The sequence below is a fragment of the Brachyistius frenatus genome, unplaced genomic scaffold (assembly GCF_029030835.1).
Source record: "Brachyistius frenatus isolate BFR_SWC_R1_liver_20210118 unplaced genomic scaffold, ASM2903083v1 Contig_54, whole genome shotgun sequence".
NCBI classification, from domain to species: Eukaryota; Metazoa; Chordata; class Actinopteri; family Embiotocidae; genus Brachyistius; species Brachyistius frenatus.
This window is the reverse complement of record NW_027210653.1, coordinates 655,659-675,679: the sequence shown is the minus strand read 5'-3', so window position 1 is coordinate 675,679 and position 20,021 is coordinate 655,659. Positions and strand designations below refer to the sequence as shown.

The 20,021-nt window shown below is 41.1% G+C and overlaps 1 protein-coding gene across 8 annotated transcripts in view; it reads right to left on the bottom strand.

The window, feature by feature from the left end:
- The window catches only part of LOC138624704 (multiple PDZ domain protein), a 43,029-nt gene that overhangs the window by 11,918 nt on the left and 11,090 nt on the right, over window positions 1-20,021 (bottom strand). For 2 of the 8 annotated variants that reach the window (XM_069705082.1, XM_069705083.1), the window contains exons 10-30: window positions 19,598-19,686; window positions 18,637-18,868; window positions 16,765-16,851; window positions 16,371-16,450; window positions 16,094-16,240; window positions 15,187-15,357; window positions 14,280-14,465; window positions 13,667-13,876; window positions 12,405-12,563; window positions 11,915-12,067; window positions 10,237-10,572; window positions 9,735-9,846; window positions 8,634-8,832; window positions 7,911-7,952; window positions 6,491-6,604; window positions 6,207-6,287; window positions 5,940-6,117; window positions 5,634-5,744; window positions 2,101-2,193; window positions 898-960; window positions 576-647 (exon numbers count right to left, since the gene is read on the bottom strand). In XM_069705082.1, coding sequence (XP_069561183.1) covers window positions 576-647; window positions 898-960; window positions 2,101-2,193; window positions 5,634-5,744; window positions 5,940-6,117; window positions 6,207-6,287; window positions 6,491-6,604; window positions 7,911-7,952; window positions 8,634-8,832; window positions 9,735-9,846; window positions 10,237-10,572; window positions 11,915-12,067; window positions 12,405-12,563; window positions 13,667-13,876; window positions 14,280-14,465; window positions 15,187-15,357; window positions 16,094-16,240; window positions 16,371-16,450; window positions 16,765-16,851; window positions 18,637-18,868; window positions 19,598-19,686 — 2,915 coding nt within the window. The remainder of the gene's footprint in view (window positions 1-575; window positions 648-897; window positions 961-2,100; window positions 2,194-5,633; window positions 5,745-5,939; window positions 6,118-6,206; window positions 6,288-6,490; window positions 6,605-7,910; window positions 7,953-8,633; window positions 8,833-9,734; window positions 9,847-10,236; window positions 10,573-11,914; window positions 12,068-12,404; window positions 12,564-13,666; window positions 13,877-14,279; window positions 14,466-15,186; window positions 15,358-16,093; window positions 16,241-16,370; window positions 16,451-16,764; window positions 16,852-18,636; window positions 18,869-19,597; window positions 19,687-20,021) is intronic. The other 6 variants (XM_069705088.1, XM_069705084.1, XM_069705085.1 and 3 more) reach the window with 6 other exon arrangements.

The window sequence follows — 20,021 nt, the reverse complement described above, 5'->3', positions numbered from 1 at the left end:
TTTGGTTTACATGTGCAGCTTCATCAGATTTAGCAGAGTATGTTTCAGGCTGAGTCATAAATTTAAGGCATCGGCTGTAATCCGAATTCGCCCAGCAAGCCTGTTAAAGCTACAGTATTGATGCTTTTATCACCTGGTAACGACTGATGTCATTATTTATGATTAAATTAATGCTTACAATCAAAAAGTCACCCATCACACAATCCACTTACCTGAAGACCAAGCACAACAAATCTTTTGATGACTTTAATTGTTGTTCCTAAATATAAAATTTCTATACAAACAACTTATCAAGCCAAGAAATCTTGAATTTTCTCCGCGGTCATTGTTGTTAGTATTGATTCAGTTATATTTGTAAAAGAAAGGACTGACAGCAAAAAAAAAAAAAAGGGAAGGATAAAAAAATGTTACAAAACACACAGGAACAAGCAGATGAGATGGTAGAGTGTGTGTATGCATGTACAGCATGTTAGAATATATCCACTAGAGGAACTGTATCATGGTATACGAGTATATTTGTACACGCATACACACATGGGGGAAATTGGAAAGCACAACACGGGAGACCCACAAACCTTAAACGGGGTAGGAGTAAAAGGGTTAGTTGGGGAGAGGCGGAGGAAAAGTCTACTGTGACTGTCACCCTCCTACAGAGAAGAGAAAAAGGGCAACGACTTTAGGAGACAACACGGACACCTACATCTACTCAGACACACGCCATATCTCCAGGTCATCGCGAACCACATGTAAAACGCGCCGCAGTTTTTACTGAGTTTGTTTTGAAGCATATTTCACAGCTGGTTCTTACTGCGGTGAGCGACACCTTCTGAAAGTTGACTACGACAGATACCGAACAGTGACGCGTGTTGTCATTGCAGGGTAATTGGAAACACCAACCTTGTCCTTGCTGTCCCTTGATACGGCCGCGGCTCGCTCCTCGCTGGAGTCTGTTATCGACGACTGGAGCGTTAAAGACAGACATGAAGGTAAATGACTCAACTCCGCACCAGACAATAACAATGAGGACCATCAAATGAATGTGTGTCACGTATAGAGAGCGAATTTATGATATCCCCTTCAATGTCACCAGATAGGGAAAGATACTGTATCACGCTGCTGCGGAACGCAGAGACAGTAATCCCATAAATATTAATAAGTTCGTACTTAAAGTCGTAAGTGTTCCGAATGACTAAAACCGAGCGGAGTCTGTTGTGCTTTACAGTAAACCGTCTTTGTTTTTTTTTTGTTTTTTTTTAAATGCTATTAGAAATCCTCAAGTAACGGAAAACTTTCACTTCTTCAGCTAACTTGAAGGAAACTTGGCAAAACACAGACGCGCTTAAACATGGCAAAACATTGATGTGTTGAGTGGAAAAGCGTGCCCAGCTCTACATGTCCATCCAAGCTTGACCATTTCTTCCCAACGATGGAGCTTAAAAGGCTCGACCAGAGAAGCTGGCGCCTTCAAAAAAAAAAAAAAAAAAAAGAAAAAAGATCTCTTATTTCTTCACCTCGCGCTACTTGTGTTGACTGCAGACGGTCTAATCAAGCTGTCTTTCTTACATTGGCAATGAGGCACTTGGGACAATGTTTTGAGGGATAATTGGAAAAAATTGCCTTTCAAAGCTGTTGACAGGAGGAAAATAAAATGCACTTGCAGTAAAAGCCTCGACTATGATTTAGCGTTTCGCTCAGTACAACAGAGGGAAAAAAGCAAAAAGCACAGGAGACATAAAGACAAACATATGCCAACAGATAAGAGGAAAGTATGGATTCAAAAGCAGCACGCACACGCACACACACACACACACGGATAGATGCAGAAATGAAGCAGAACGTTTGGGATAATAATTTTCCAAAAAGGTTTGTTATTTGGAGCAACTTGCAGAAATCTGAATGTGACTGACATTTAACAACGTTTAACCCCTTTTAGCTTGTGACACGCCCACGCAGCCTCTCCGTCAGCCTCTCCGTCAGCCACTCCGTCATCCACTCCGTCATCCACTCCTTCTCTCACATCATGCAGCTCGTTAACTCAAGTTTCCACACGTCAAAGCAGTAGGGGTCAAGTGAAAGACACAGACATGGGGTAGCTCTAACCTGAAGGATGGCAGGCGCTAAGGAGGTTTGATTAGTGCAGCAAAGGCTCGACCCGCGGTGGCTATTTAGCTGCAGAAAGGGCAGGGGCGGCTTCTAAAAGCAACACAACACCAACAAGCTGACGACATTCAATATGACGGCGGAGCCTTTCTGACAAAATTGAATCGGAGGCCCTTCAGAGAGAAAAATAAGGGGGAGTGCATCGAGGACAGAATCACCTCAGGTTTTATTTAAATGAGAAACAATTGTATTATTCCTGGATGGAGGCGTTTTCTTTACATGAAAAAGTCTGAGAAAAGCTTCTTTCTGTTTCCAGGATTCCTCCAGGCTACCTTGCGATTATTCATTGCTTACAAGAGAAAGATTTGAAACTTGAAGGGGAACAGCACGGACATGTGGTTCTTGTCTCCAGGTGGCCCGCAGCGGCTGCATTTTAAAATGGCACCGCAGGTATGCCGACATTACTTCGACACATCGTCCAATCAAAATGATATTTTTCGAACTATTCAGTCAGTTGTTATGAATTTCAGTTTAGCCGCAACTGAACAGTGACTCAGTGACTTTATAGTAAATTGGAAAAGTGTTCTCCTCAAGTCACGGAGGCACAAATGACTTCTTTATTTATTTTCTATATTTTCAGGGTTGCCAACTTCAGCCACACACAGACCTCCTTAAAGTCTCACTGTTTATGTATCTTTAGTTTAACCTCTTTCACTTTGCTCACCCACATAATGGATCATTTAAATGGAGATGGCTGTAAAAATACAACTTTTAGTTTGATTATGGTGGAGTCTGTCAGATTAACGATGCTTGCTAATAATATCTTCTGTGCCATTTCATGCTATCCAGGTTTTACGCGAGCATTTGTACATGTGGCACAACAGTGATATGATAACTTTATTACTTATATTTATCTCCAACACAGAGACAGAATCAGTCGGGATATAAAGGAAAATGACATTCTGTAGTTTTCTAACTTTCTAAATTAGCTGTCACACACTAATCAAATCATTTATTAACAGAGTCCTGAGCTTCATTGTGGCGAGTTTATGGTTATCATTTTTGAGAAAAAGAATATCAAGTATACTGTATGTAGTAGTGACATAACTGTGCAGGTGGATGAGCTCCAATATTCAGGATGCAACCTTTCTAATAATTATGGTAAATAACAGAATAAGTTGAAATAATGTCACAATGGCAACCCATCTTAACTTACTGTGGTTTGATAAATTATCACTACGCCTGGATGTGATTTTAAGTGTTAAGAAAAGCATGAATTAATTTTCATGATTTTTGTCAACAAAACATGACATATTTGGGCTGATTATTATCCCTGAAGTTCGCCCTCAGACTCTCTCTATCTGGGCTATTTAAAATGACAGTTTTCTCAATAACCTCGGGTGGTATTTATCCATCCATCTCTGGATTTGTAGGTTTGTAGATGAAAGGAATTCATTTGTGACGCTCACGGCAATTCGAAAAAGCATTTAAACTCAACATCTCATTTCAGAATCAATGGCCACCACAATGGCGCTGAATAGATAATGCGCAGAATTTACTGTCTCCAGTTCTCATTGCAATTCTCCGACTGATGAAACGGTCCACAGCGCCTGGTGAAATTTGCATCTTCATTGTGTGAAGAAATCTCTACCAACCTCAAAAAGTTGGCAACCCTTATTTTGTATAAATGATGGTGATGAGTATCTTTATAATAGGTCGCAATGGAATTCCAATAAGCCTCCCCCTGTGGTTAAATTGTATTAAGGATCTGGTCCTGATTTGTACTGAGTGTCAGCATTACACACCTTCAGCACAGAGCTGTCCTCATGACCAAAATTGATTTTACCACTCACTGATTAAAAACCTCTGTCAGCCATGTCTGTTACCGTGATAGAAAATAGAATAGGATGTCTGTATACTAACATTAACCTTCAGGTCTTTTTTTCTCCCAGAGTGATTCTCCGATTCTACTTTGCCTTTATTTCTATAAATGCAAACGTTACATCTATACATCTGTACATGTCAAGGACGGAGTTAAAAAGGAAGACTCCACTAACAGTCAAGAGTCGAAAAGACAGAGGAGGCAGGAGAGATAAGGCAACTGTGATTAAGTGTGATGGAAAGGCGATGCGCTAGAAATGAGAGAGACGGAAAGAGAAAGACAGATTACCTGACATGTGTGATGTGGCATGCATGTGAAAGCGGCAGTGTGTGTCTCTACAGCGGGCGATGGAGCTGGGCAAGTTATTGACTCGGGCTGAGAGAGCTGTGTGTGTGGGGGGGGGACAGAGATGAAGGGTTTCAGGCAACTCGTAATGTAGTAACTGTGGTTAAAAAGCACTTCATGGAAGCACGTGGGAGTTTTAACCCTCTTTAAAGGAATGCTAAGTATGAAGCTGCAGTTAACAGAGGATTAGCTTTGCATAAAGACCCTCCGCTGTCTTGTTTTTCATATTTAACAGACAGATACGAGAGCGGTATAAATCTGCTCACCTAACTTTTATTAAAAAGAGTTATTAAGTACGCTCTAGGGGTAACAAATTGAATCAATTGAATTCCTCTTTACCAGAGTCAACGAGCCACAGCGTATCGAAACCTGCATTAACAGACTTTTGTTGACTTTGTAAAGCAGCAACAACCTCACAGCAGTGACATATCATTAACTTTTAAATCGGTTGGTTAAGTTAGCTGTCAAGTTGGTACCGTTTGGTCCTGGGTGTTAAGCACACAGCGAGTTTTCAGTACACGGCGCCTGCTATGACTGAGAGCAATGAGAGGGAACCAAAACGGCACAGTTGCTGGCGAGAAAACGGAAACAGTAAGCTGAAAGATGCTAAAAAAAAAAAAAAAAAAAAAGAAGCTCCGTAGAGCAGAGGGGGGAACTGCAGAGTCGGGGTCAGTCAATTATCTGTGGGTACATCAGAACAAACAACCCCTCTGTTATGCTCGTAAAAATAGTGATTACAGCGGCTTTAATGTAATTCTTGCCCTCCTTGTGTCCTTCTCCTGCTCGTCTTCCGTTAGATTATGAGTTGCTACATGCTTAATGAGTCACCAGAATGTTAGAGGAAAGCATGTGGGAATATGTCATTGATAACAGTGCATGAAAAGTGTCTGACTGCGAGAGATCTGACACTGGAGGCGAGCCAGCAGCGGCCCCAGCAGGAAACTACTTAGTCATGCTTTAAAGGCCTGAGGGCACTTTCAAACAACAAACGATGTTGTTGATCTGGTGATTTTCAATGAGTGTCACTCTTAAAGGTTAAAACTTGCTAAAATATTTAATATGCCACACAGGGTTTGTGATCGCTTTCATGAAAGATTTCAAAATGACTTTGAACATTCAAACAAGGCAGAGACTACAGGAGAGACTACAGGGGTTGGATATTGTACATTTTAGCTCTTGAAAATGCCCTGAATGGCCTGTGCAGATACACTAAAGTTTTACGTGAGGTGAAAAAAAGAAGCTACAGAGTGAGGAAATTATGACCTTTAGAATACGGGATTGGTTTGACGCGATTATACAGACTCACCCTGGTCCTGTGGATAATACTCTGAACCAAGAACAAGACAGGGTTGCCTGCCCTTCGTATGGCCTCCACCGCCTCCTCGTGACTGGCATCTCTCAGATCGACTCCATCCACCTGAAATAGAGATATTAAGGCGAGGAGTCAAGTGAGGGACCTGAAATCTCCCTTTTGCATTTTAATGATTTAACTCTGAGGTTATTAGTCCAAAACCAGGTCGTTTAACTGATTTCAAATCCTCCACAAAAATCTAAATGACATCAAATAACAACATGAACTTGATAGCTTTTGTGACCCGACATGTTCCTTTACCTCTACAATCCTGTCTCCGGTCTTCAGGGTCCTGTTCTGTCCAGCTGGGCTGTCCTCCAGGACGTGCTTGATAAAAATACCCCTCATCACCTCTCCATTGCTCAGCCGGCTGCCCATCCCTCGGCCTCCGACGATACTGATCCCCAGCGACTTGCCCGGCTCTCGGAAGAGCTCCACTCTGCAGAGGGTACCAATGCAGGCTTTCTAGATTTTCCCAGTTTTCCCTTCAAAGATGTGACGTTTGTGCGCGTTTCATTTGGAACTCACTTCCTTGGTTGGTTCCAGTTGCTGTAAGAGGCACTCTCTTCGCCCTCTCCGTCTTCCCGCTCAGGGAGGATAGGAATATCTCTGAAAAGATAATAGTGGAAGAAAAAGGTTTTATAATAGTCAGAAAAATGTATTCTCTTGATTGTCGGGTGCTTATTAAAGCTACAGGGCTTAAAAAAAATTTTTTTTAAAAAGAATAATAAAAGACAATATGATCAACAGGAGAGCATTAATCTGTAATTACATGACAACAGATACTTTGGTTCGTGAGCATCAGGACGTACTTTGGAGATGGAAGTGGAACTGGAACGGGAGCCGCCTCAGGGAAGACATCGTCTCTAGCCTGCTCCAGGCTGGCCTTGTACTCCTCCAGATACTCGGCTGGGACATATGTAATGCTGGACACATGCGCACACACACATCAATACACATAAGCACACACACGCACATAAATGAATCAACCTTTCCATAACTTCACAATTTGGCACCAATATTTTTATACTCCATTACTCACCTTGGAGGCAATTACGCCCCTATTTATTAAAAAGCACGTGGTAATTTACCATAAATAGTGAACTTCCATTTGAGTGTAAACTTGTATGAAAGCATCACATAAATTTCATAAACAAAATGGTAAAAAAGAAAAACAAATCTGCTCATTCCCATTTAGAAGCTTGTTTTTGTCAGATTTAACGTCAACAGGAAAACTGAACTCTGTGTTTCTCTGCTGATGCAGTCTTCCTGTCACCAGCACAAGGTGAGAAGGCAATGAATAATATATAGGTCCTTGACATACGACTGTTCAAAACAGGTGTTTACTTTGTTAAATGTCTGAGCAAATCAAGCCGGATGTCACCTATTGTGCGGCGAACGGGTGACAAATCTGAGGGATCTGTTCCACCTATTATGAATTAAAGATCAGACAACTAATTTACTCAAAGAAATGAAGCAAACGATAACTGACAAAATCTGACACCCACTTAGTCCAATTTCAAAACAATTCAGAGTGAAGTTGATTCTGAAGGGCACATTAACACATCTGAGCGGAGCTGACAGATCTTCAACAGATGGGTTGATTTGTTTTTTTTGAACATGATGGCATGCAGACAGAGGGAAACGAATCCCAGTGAAATAATGAAATGGATGAGTCAGTTCATTAAGAACAGGCAGTGAGGGACATGGCAGAGCTTAAATACCAATGATGAATACAAAAACAGGGGGTTGGAAGAGGGAGTTGTAAACGGTGTTGATCATGTTAGTCACAAAAGTAAAATTAATGAAGTTAGGCAGAAAGTTAAATGCAGTAAAGACGTGACAGTCAATCAAGATTTATCCAGATATGCGTGTTAAGATGTATTCGGTTTAGGTTCTGTCGCCACGAGACAAATTTGAATTAAACACTGGTTAATACTGAAGTGCAAGGTCACAGCATAATTAAAATGTTAACGAGTCATCTGATTGATTTGAAAAGCAGCATCTTCAGTGACTAAATTCCAAAACCATAAAGTAGTATGTTTTGCTGTTGTCACAGTTTTGACACTCTTTGTGTCAGGAAGAATTGACCTTCAAATTCTTTGTCTGGATAAAACTCTTTTAATAGACTGCAGTGAAGCCCGGCAGCAGATGGAGAGACTTGAGAGGAAGGAAACCAAGATGGCAGCTTTACGCCGAGACGCCACCAGCGTGGAAGTTAGTCATACTCACACATAAAATGGGCACAGATCGTCCTCGGGTGCACAAGCAGATCTAGAATGTGAAGAGTTGGCTTTTATGCACCGCAGCGAACAAACTGCCAAGTTTAGTTCAGCAAGCGGAACTTGTAAAATAACACAGTTTATGTGTAACGGAAGTCCTTCAAAGGGCAGGATGAACTTTTTCATGGCAACACAGTGTAACTTTGGTGGGACTAATGTAGTCCAGTTAAGTAGGAGAATTTATTCCTGCTTTTGTTTATACAACCAGTCGGTAACACTTGAGTCTATGTTCCCAGCCTGTATTTTGGATCCACATTTCAAACATCGTCCAAGTTTTGCTGAAGTTGATTCTTGAGATGAGCGGAGCAAACAATGATTTCATAACTACTGTATAGTGCCAAATACTAAGAATTGGATACAAACAAAATATGATTGTATAAAAGCTGACCAGCCTTGTCACACAAACCCAGTGATCAATCTTTTCCCTGATTTTAATTTCACTTTTTGTATCCATTCAAAGTTCTGGTACAGCCCTGAGAATTACATGAAACAAATGCAATTGGAAGCTAGACTCATCCTGTTTTCAAGCTAGAAAAAACATCATTATTAACAGTGTCATTAAGGCACTGTTATTGGACAAATTGAAGTGATACTACGTCCTCTTATTGAGTCACAGTAATCTGCGTAAACAGACGGTGCACTTCACCGCTGCTGTTTGCTAACAGTGTCATACCCCATGTCAGGTTCGATGAGAGAGTGTCTTCTGAGCATGGCACGAGCCTGAACGTTGGTCAGGTTGGCGGTGGGCTCTCCGTTGATGCCCAGGATGAGATCTCCAACCCCCAGACGTCCATCGCGGCTAATGGACCCTCCGTGGATTATACTGCGGATCAGCATCCCCAAACCGTCCTTCATGGCGCTCACTGTCATCCCTTTGAGGTAGATCATACAAAAAAAAAAAAAAGTGTTCAGCACTAACCTTGAATTTTGATCAGTCAGACTCTCAAATACTTTAAACTCCATTTTGATCTATTGAGACACTTTCAGCAGTTTTAACTCTGATACACAAAAACCTTTTGCAATCCTAGAAACTGTGGAGGTATTGACAAATTTTCTTGCTCATGTCATCCTCAATGGAGGAGTGTGGCATAATATATTTAGGGACTTCTCGACCTTAAACAAGAGAAGAAGAGGAGGCATGGGAGACAATTAATCCGCACGCATGTTCTCATCTTTATCAACTTGAGGGGACAGTGGAGTTGAAGCCTAAATTTCAAACCCTCTTATGTAACAACTCAGTCTGGGAGTTAATTCGCAAAGATCATAAAAATACCAATTCGTGTGGTCTATTTAAGAGCGGTTTTGGAACTAAAATCATATTTGGTAAAAAGGTACAATGGAAAGAGAAAACTCAAACATATTATTGCAGAATATTCTATTCAAGTACCAAATATAGACCTTCAAAGAGAACCTAAAAGCAAAATGAGAGGCTGTTTTCTTCAAGGAACCGAAGATTTTTAACTGTGCCTTCATCACACCTATTTGTTTTGTAAGTGCAAACTTGGTATTCTCTGAGCCAGCAGCAGCCCCTAGGGCAGGTTTTGAAATGCAAATACTCGGTATAGCAATGGAATTACCCTTTCTGTGTGGAAAACTGCCAAAAATCACTTCTGTAATTTTTGCCTCAAAACTGGGATTCATAAAACATGAAACGAAAAAAAGGAAAGGCCAAATACGCCTTTCAATCCTGCCACCTCATTAATGCTTCCGTGAAGGATGAGATGAAAATAAATAAAGAGGATAAATAAAAGAACGTGAGGAAATTAACACAAACCGAGGCTGGAGTTGCCCTTGACAACTGTGATAGTCCTTTCGAAATTGCTCCCCGAGGTCAGCGGCCCTTTGTCGCCGTCTTCTGCCGATTCGTTCACACCAGCTCCGTCGTCCTTGAAGGTGATTCAACACATTTATTTATGACACTGAATGAAAATGCAAGGCCAGATTATAAACAAAATGGGGTCTCTGGAGAAAAAGGCAGGTGCCGCAGTTTGGCTTTGAAATTAATTCTACACAAATAAACTGAGAAGATTGTTAATCTAGTGTTTGAATAGAGTCTCTGACCGCAGGCTTTTTTTTTAAAGGGAAGAAATTTCACTTAAAAAAAGATCAAGGAGGATTATTTTCTCGCTTTTGTGAGGGACCTTGACATTTTCTTGATGTTTACGGCATGCTGATGACTAATTCTCGTTCATCAGTTCGTCAGAAAATCCAGTGCTCACATTTTTTTGTTATGACTCAAAAAAAATATGCTTTGTCAAAAAATCTGGTTATTTTACCTCCATCAAATTCATTATATCGCCAAAAGATATAGCGGGTTCCTTCTGGTAGTGAAGGGGCTCCACGGGTTCCTTCTGGACATTGGGCCTGCTCTCTGTTTCAGTGAATGGGCTGTAGGCGTTTAAGCACTCCACTGGCTCTTCTTCGTCCGGGTGCTGTGCCAGGTACCGATCAGAGCTGCTCAGAATGGCATTAAAAGCCGGAATGTGACCAGTCAAACTCGGGGGAGTGTAAGAGGCGGACTTTTCCGGAGAGAACACTTGAGTGCCGTCTGCGAGGCCGGATGGTGTTGCAAAGCAGGGATGCTCATCCAACAAGTTGAGGCGAGCTGTCAGCTGGGGGGAAACAAAACAAAGGAGCTGATTAAGCATCCCACTCTGTTCGTTAGACGACTGCCCAACAGCGAGAATTTTTCTCGCTCGGTCGCCATCCTGCCCTCCTCGTAATGTGCCACAGAGAAGTCAACAGTGGCCAATAGAAAATGGCATGAATTCCGGGTGATCTTGAGTGTGAATTGCTCAATATGTAGTTTTATTGTAACAGCATTTAAGACTTTATTGGAACCGGCTGGTAATGAATCTCAGTGAGAAATTCCCTTTGGGAGCCTGAACGAAAGTACAAAAAAAAAAAAAAGTTCAACTATGCAAATATGGATTACAAGTGGGGCTCAACAAAAGCAGATATGTAGAATAAAACAAGAAAAAGGGTATATTGAATTTAAATAAGGTACCACCATAAATGTAGAAGTAGATGAGCTGCCCAGGCTAAAAGTACTCCCAGGTATCTACACAGTCCTAAGACTGATACTACTATTTTTCTTTTTAAAAGGAGTGATTTACAGGAACCAGTGACATTTCTTTAGTTTTTATTATTATTAGTGTTCATAAAGTGTACATAACGGCACACCTACAGTATCTGATAAGTCATTTTTATGGTAAGCAGAGCGGGACTGTAATCTGTTGGAAGCAATGGACACTCTGACACTCTGGTGACCTTTTATATTGCTGTTCAGTAAACAGGCCTAGAACACAACACACAAAAACATCCACATTCCTCAGGACAATATCTCCTCAGATACCGTCAGCAGGTCTGAAAAGCTGGTCAACCATTTACTGTCAGCGACGAAGAAATAAAAGATTTATCAACAGACTTGTGCCCCTCTCTCCAGAGCTTATCATCACAAGAAGACGGAGCCGTCTGGCCTCATATAAACATTTGAAATCGGTTTCGTGAAATCCCACAATACTATAAAATGCCACGAGTTGTCCCGTCTGTCCCTCTCGGCCGGCCTGTAATACTTTTAAATTACTCAGGAAGGCCTTACAAATCAGGTCTGCTGTGACCGTTGGGAAAACTGGAAGCACACAGATACCCTTAGGATAATTGTTTGTCTGCCCCTTGCTCTTCTTTGTTTATTTTCCTATAATTTAATAACCATTTGGGGAGCTGCTGTTCTTGGGGCACCCAGCTACAACGCTCATGTAAAAACAATGTCAGTAACAAAGACAAAAAAGAAACATGTCTCTTGACCTTTTAGCTCTTGATGACAAAACCGAGAGGAATTGCTGCATGCCACGTTGTGTTGCTCGTGACAAAGACGAAGGGCATGAAACGAGGAAATGATTTCTGGTTTCAGTTGTCTTCACACTTTGTGATGTTTAAGAAATGTTTGCTTACCTTAGGCGTGGACGAGTGCAGGTAATCCAGGTCGGCGCTACAGCTGCTACCATGGAGAGCGATCATGGAGGCCTGGAAAGTGTCGTCCTCTATCCCAGAGTAAGTATGATCTAACCCCTTTTCATCAGACAGGTCTGCTTCGCTGGTGTCAATCTGTGATAACGGATGAGAGTATAAACAACTCGCACTAAATTGGCATTTAGTGTCGAGCACTTTGGTGAACTATCAAGTGACAGACAGCTGAAATGATCAAACTTTTCTATGATCCTAATGTGACTAATTCAAAATGATTTATGTCCAAAATACAACATTAACATGTACCTTATAATTTGTTACAATGCCATTCATAAAAGCTAACTGTTGCATCATTACAAACAAACAGAGCACTCTCTGTAAATATTAGACAGAAGCAGAAATTACATGTAAAGTACAATTAGTTTTTTCTTTTCAGGAGTTTTTGATTTTTCAGTTTTCCCAAAAGCTAACTAACCAATGCAGGTTCTGCTCGGTAAAGGATGCCCTCAGTCAGTTCTTCTTCCTCTCCTTCTTCAACCAAAATATTGTTGAAGTCAAATGAATGGATGGTGGATGATGAAGTTATTTCCTGCTCACCATATGGGTGTGGAGAGTGGGAATATCCACATATTCCCTAGGAAAGTGGAGAAATTCTTTCAGTGTCTCCAGCTTTATGTAATTCGAATTATTTTTTTTAAACTTATTTTTACCAAATGTAGTAGATTAGTATGGAATGGAGATAGAAAGAGATGTTAGGAATTATTGAGAATGTTGTACACTAACTATAGAGTGAAATAAAGATTGGGTCAAACAGAGAAATTGACGCATTCACAATGTCTTTGAAAGATTAATAGAAAACGCTCTTGAACTTTTCATGTGTGTTCTCTCTTGTAGGAGCTCTTGGTATTGATTTTGTGGAGCATGCAGCCCAGACAGATATATGAAAAGCAAGAAGGCATATTGGAGGATTACACGAGTCAGACTAGATTTTGAGAGGCAATACAACAAAATACCCCTCAGAAGTACATTCCCCGTCCTGCAGGAGAGCTGGATAACTCCACAGAGGCTTCCTACAGCGCTGTAATCCTGCTAACCCAGGCAGCCCAGAGGTCTCACTGAGTAATCCAATGGCAGATTCAATACGAGAGAAATGCAGCGGTACAGCTGAAAGAATGCAAGCTGTTTTTGTTTTTTTTGGAGGGCGAAACATCACGTACAAAGTGCACAGGTTCCCGAAGCAATGAACATGCCGCCGGACAGACTTAATATTTGACAGGTGCCCCGGTGTGCTTAAATGTACAAGAGGGTGGGTGCTTTTGGAAAATTCAATATCTTAAGAATATGAAACGGAGGGCACAGAGCATTTTAGGCTGGTCACCTCCTCTGAAAGAACAGTGGGTGGAATGTTAAACCATGCAGCCTACCTCCACACTTTTTCCCTCCATGAAAAATTCAAGCCTTTGTAAACTGAGCCCTCGTGACTGAGTACTAAGTCGTGTGATATAAAGACTGTCTGACTCAAAACCTCAGGCGTGCAGTTACAAATCCCTGACTGCTGAACAAATATTACAACAACAACAACAACAAAAATCACAAAAGCATGTATACAACTCTTTAGCAACCCCCAACAGATTTGCATACGCTTACACTTCACCCCCAACACACAGGTTACACTCTACCTTCAGAAAGGTTTAAAAGCAGAGAAAAATGGAAAGAATAACCAATGCTAATGCTTACAGGCAGCGGCTTGGCGACGCCAATCTGCACCGTGCCGAGCTTGGCCCCCTTAAGGGCCTGGACAGCATCCTCCAGGCTGGCGTTCTCTAGGTTGGTGGCATTAACATACATGAGTCGGTCTCCTGGCAACAGTCTCCCATCCTTCTCGGCGATGCCATTGGGAACCAGAGAGCGAATCACAATCACCGTCTTGACGGGGTCCAAAGGGTCCTGAGGTGAAGCCAGGCCAGTAAAGTCAACAGGTAAACTATCACTAATTCCATCTTAAACTTAAGATGGAAATCAAATGGAATTGAATTCATTTTGATTAGCCATATAGAGTATTTAATGTTAATTAATTGTGGAAATATTTGCGTAAATGTTAGAAAAGGAACACAATGTGGATAATGAAAACAACAATATTCCAACATGTGCAAAATCTCGGCTAATAATGACTATTCACTGTATGTTTAGGCACTCCAAAGACAAAAATATAAACAATATAGCCACATCTATCAAAACTTTACCAACATACTTTTATAAAACAAGCTCAAAAGAATCCCCTCCTCGTAACATTTGTACACACACACACACACATCAAAATCTTCTGCAAAGTCCTCGGAAGTTTTCCCACCTGGTAATCCAAAATGCTGAATCCCAATCCCCCTTCTCCCTTTTCGAGCTCGATATTCTGGATCTCCGACTCCCACATAGCCAAAGGACACCCTATCGCTTCCTCAGTCACGTTATCCTGTGCTGCTGCTAAGGGGTTCACCTCTGAGTCCTCGGCAACCAGTGCACTGCTGAGGTCTATTTCATTCTGCAGAGAGAGGAGAAGCCCAAAATCACTAAGTAACACCATGCCATCCTCACTTTTATTTTGAACCCAGAGGCTGCTACCCTCTAGTTGTGTTTCTGGCTCAGGTTTCTGGCAGTAGATAAAAAGGAAATATCTTTGGGATGCCCGGGCCTCAGTATATTATCACAGATAAAGCTAGAGATGAAAACCCCTTCCCCAAAGGGAAGCTGCTTTTGATGTTTCATATCTCTCGGAAATGTTGTTGGCTACTTCTGAGGTATTGCCAGAATTGGTCTTAATAAACTTTTAGCTTCCCTCGCTTATCACTTCGTCTTAATCCATCATGGCTGGCAGTGCGGAAAGCCAATGGAGCGATTGACAGCAAAGCTACGCTAATAATAGTTGATGGCTTACAAGGGAGAAACTTAAGTTGGGTACTTAAAGAGTATCACTTTCAAATCATATACCCTTGCTGTATATGCACGGGCAGGGAAACATGTTTCATGATACATCACCGCTTGTCAAGGAGAGGCAGAGAGTTTACGACACGATTTATATTCATCATCCGCTACAATACTCTGTAATAATATAGTCTGCCTGTTTTTAAGGTAAATATTCAATCACTTATGCTTGGTTTTGACTTTAAACATTTGCAAATGTGCCTGTGAAAATAATAATAATAAAAAAAAAAACGTTCCGCCGTGTGATTATGTGCTGTCGCGTAGCAATGCAAATGTGGTACCTTTAATTTAGATGCCGTGGACAGAGCCTCTGATTCTGCTTGGCCAGCATCCATATCAGTCTGAAGGTCAGGAGCCGGCCGACAGCACGTCATGTACACACAGAGTGGAAGCTCCTTCAGGATTCTCACTACTTCTTTGTGGGTTTCACCAATCAGGGAAATACCATTGACCTGACAGAGGGGAGGTTAGTATTAGCTTAATCAATTTATTTATCAATTTATGTCAAATCCATGGTCACATTTCCTGACTATCAAAGCAGAAAGGGAGCAGTGTTAGTATTATTTTAGAGTCATGTCTGTCTTCTGGCTGCTGATACACGTGTACATGTGGAACACAGTAGTTACTAGACTTTTTCACTGAGAACAGCTTCCCGCTGAAGCTGGAAAAGACAACGGTGAGAGTGAACTAAAACAGTTAAGCTGCCTGCCATGAATACAAAACATCTCTGAAAGCTGCACGGACGCCTTGCAGAGCCGAAAGAAATGCAGCGTTCAGTGTTAATTCAAATGTCATCATTGCTACAAGCAACTCCTTTGACATTACCCATCAACCACCAAATCCATTATTAATATAAAGAAGTCAATGAATGCAGCTCTAAGTTATACTTTTACTTTATTATTCTCACTAGAGGCTTTTGCCTTTGCCGTGTCCTAAATATTTGGGCAGTAATAATTCCCAATACCTTCCAAACTTGTCTTTTTGAACTAACTTCTATGGCCAATTTAAATACTTAAATCTCCGGAACTAATACAAGCATTATGCTGTACATGTATTATAATAAAGCTAATGACTGTTAACCATTCTTGCCCCATCAAAAGAATGTTTTTTGAAATACCTGTAAATATTTAAACGGTCGTAAATATGAACAACAAACTTAACGTTTGTCTCAGTCAAGTGACCCTTTACCTCCAGCAGTTCATCTCCACTGAACAGTTTGCCACAACGACCAACGGGCCCCTCAGGAAGGACAGAGCGGATGTAATGATGCCCACTGTTGGCTTCGAGACTGATGCCCAGACCGCTGTTCTCTGTGAACTTCTCCACCTGAGCCACCTGTCACAGAAACAACGAATTACGTCCCCATTAGCGCATCACCTTTGAGATATTTGCCAGTATAAAGCCACTGCTTCGGGAACTTAGTGGTGTTAAGTATGATTGGAAAAACAATGAAAAGCAAACTTACTACAACTTCATTACTGGGTCCCAGAATCTCCTGCCACTTCGTCATTAGTTCGTCTTCTTCAAGAGTGGTTACCGTCAACCCTTGAAAAACACAATACAAAGTACTTCTGTTAATATACACAACAACATGAAATGAAGTCAAACCATTCACGACTTGTAACGCACCCTCAGTTCCTATGCAAAGTACTTCAAGTAGGAGCGGCAAACTTTTATCTGCACCTATTAAATAGTTTGAAACGGCTGCACTCTGAACCTAACAGCAGCACCCCTTTCAGTATTTCCTCCTGTTGTGTGTTTGTAGTCTGGTGTGGTCCTGTCAACAATAGCCCTTATCTGTCACATGTGTGCCCAGTATCTTTGCTGGAGTACTTGGGAGAAGAATCGCAGCCTCCTACCATCTTTGTCTTTTGTTAGCTGATCCGTGGCAGGGCTGACATCAGATCCTTCACTCTTTGTCTGGAGCTGTTTTTCATCGGTGGCGACTGTAAACGCACAATGAACAGTTGAGATACCGACACAGACAGTATAGGCATACAGCTAATGGCAAAAACGCAATCTCCTCTCCCTGACGGCAGACATGCATTCAAAAAAAAAAAAGTGCAAATATACACTGATGTTGAATTTATTTAGAAACCGTCTTAAAGCCTGGTCGCTTAATCGCTCTCGGTTTAGAAGAGGAACCTGTCTCGTTTCCCTATTTGTCTTTAACGTATATACGGTAAATGTCCTTGCTGATGTTACCCATAAACATACTCGGACTTAAAATATATATCAAATGATCCTGGTAAAAAAAAAAATGTAAACAACTTCATGCCACAATTTATGTCTTGAGGGTTCCATGGGGCGCAGAACTGCTCACCCATGAAATGACTCCTTCCATACTTGGGCAAGCCATGACGTGTGCTTTACATCAGCAAGTGCCATCATAATCTACTACTTGCTAGTTAGAGATGGAAGAAGAACAACCCTAAAACTGACTTGACAACAGTCTGAGTAAGCAGTTAAATTACTTGCCATCATCCCAACCATTTATTAACCATTCGCACCAAAATATACAGTATTTTATTGCCCATAAAGTGGCTGAAACGCAACCGAGTTAATCACCAAACTGTTCTCTTTTCACACCCAGGGAGCTCCAGAGACGATCACTGATGCCCCGGTGTAGTCAACTGCAGAAGTCTCTTTCTTGTGCAAAACTCATTTGATTGTTTTAGATGTTTCAGAGCAGCCAAGAAAATGTCTCCTAAATTTATGTTAATGCCTAGTTTTTCATTAGGTTTTTGGGCTACAACTTTCTGTTGCCAAATCTAATCACTTTCAGTCTCCATCGATCAAGTTGCTTTTCTTGCTTCTGCGATAGCCTGGAGGTCCTGTCAGTGCAGCTGGAGACAAGAGTCTTTCAGTTTGCTTCCCATCCATCTTGTGTGATGTCAGTATTTTGAAAATTGCTGAAGTTAGAACATGGAGACCTCGTGTGTAAATCTGTCAGTTTCTTGGTTCAAAGGATTTCAGATGTTGTGCATCATATGGTAATTTATTGCTAAATAAAATAGAAGTCATTAAGTTCAAGGTCAAAACAACATGATGGGAATTTTTGAGTTGTTTCCTTAGAAAGAAGGTTGTTAGGTTCCACCAGCTATTATGAAAGCAACGAAGCGTAGCACCACACTAAGTTCACGTCCATCATTGAGGTGAAAATGTGCAGTAACGTGGGAGTACTCAATCTGTTGCTGTTGTTCGGAGGAACCCTTTAGCTGGCAACAAGCAATTCATTTTTCAATATTTACATTAATGTAAAATGGTTGCTTAAAAAAATGTACACACAAATTCTGAAGCAGAATAAAGATGTCGGCTAGATATTCTGTTGCGGGCCCACATTCACGTTGTATAATCCATTATATCACAACCATGACACCCTTTTGGGCTGTATTTAGGATATAACTCAAGACAACATTTTTCATATTTGACAGGAGAAAGTTCTGTATTTTAACTGTAATGAAAAGTGACAGCAATCTCCACTTGGAGTCGCATGGAAATTATTCCTGACTACATCATGAAAATCCTGTCTACGCCACATTTACACATCAAATGACCCCTTTTTTGTTGACAGGATGATGACTAGCAAGGAGTGTGTGTGTGTGTGTGTGTGTGTGTGTGTGTGTGTGTGTGTGTGTGTGTGTGTGTGTGTGTGTGTGTGTGTGTGTGTGTGTGTGTGTGTGTGTTTTTTTCTATCCTCATTCGATTTTCTCTCTCTTTATCCTTCCTACCTTGGGCAGCCTCCTCAGCCTGCCTCTCCAGCTCCAGCTCCCTCATGACAGTGGTGGTGGTGGGGATGGTGGTGCACGGGGGCAGGACGGTGACACTGGGGGCCACGGCAGGGGGGATCTCGTCAGGCCTGAAGCCCCGCCGGATCAGCTTAAGGTGGACTGTCTGGCCCGTGTGTCTGAGCAGTTCCACTGCCTGCTGATTGGTGTATCCCTGGATGTTTACACCATCGACCTGCAGAGGGCGACCATTTGTGAGCCTACGGATTAAACAAGGGGGCAGAGCAGCTTGCCTGGACATTGTTGAGTGTGCTGAACTGCCATCTATATTCTTGTTTAAGATGAAATTGATATAACACGCAGTCAATAATAAAAACCAGCACACATTCACAAACGGAAACTGCTGCACCTGGGTGTTCCCATCTATTTTAACAATTCACATTATTTATTTAGATCATTTCGGGCAGGTAAAAGCTGCATGTTTAAATAATTCATTGGCATTTAAATGTGTTATTAAGTTCTTAAGTGGAGTCTCAAAGCACATTATCATTTGCATTTAAGTACAGAAGTAAACCAGGCACACCTTCACACATGCACACCTGAACAAAACAGGAGTTTGTAAGAACTTTAGGAAAACAGGAGTCGGTATGAACTCGTGCTTCGAATTATGCAAGAAATTACAGTTCAACTTAATTTTTAATGTCCTGCAGTAATGAAATTCAAAACTTAATTGCTCAGTGTGCTAATTCAAGACTCTTTTATATTCACAGTCACAAGAAAAAACACTATCAGTTAATTGTGAATTATTCAAAATTATGCATCTCATAATTCCCCTCCATTGACTAAATGAGTAAATGTGATCTCTATGATAGATAATATAAAAGATTCACTGCATATTTTACCTCATGCCACTGAAGACAGAGAAAATAGTCATAGCTACAAAGAGCATAATTGGGGAACTTACAGCTATTATCTGGTCTCCAACATGAATACGGCCATCTTGATCTACGGCGCTGTCTTTTGTTATGCTCTTAACAAAAATACCAGAGGGCTCTGAGGAGTCGGAACAAGTTAAGAGATTAAAGAGGGAGGAACATAAACATGAATCACGACATTAAATAAAACCCGAGGACAAAAGCAAACAGATGTTTCAATTTTATGATAAAAGTTGTTGTGAGAAGGCATGTTTCTTTATACATGTTGTACACTTTTTTTTTTTTTTTTTTTAAAACCAGTGCACTTTTTCTGACCTCGAAGACGAGAGACATATTGTTATGATTTAATTCACTGAATATACAAAAAATATGATGAAAGGCTGCGCGGTGTTCCATTACATTGTAGCTGATTGCTATATTTTAAACTAATAAAAGTGAAGACATTATTATAAG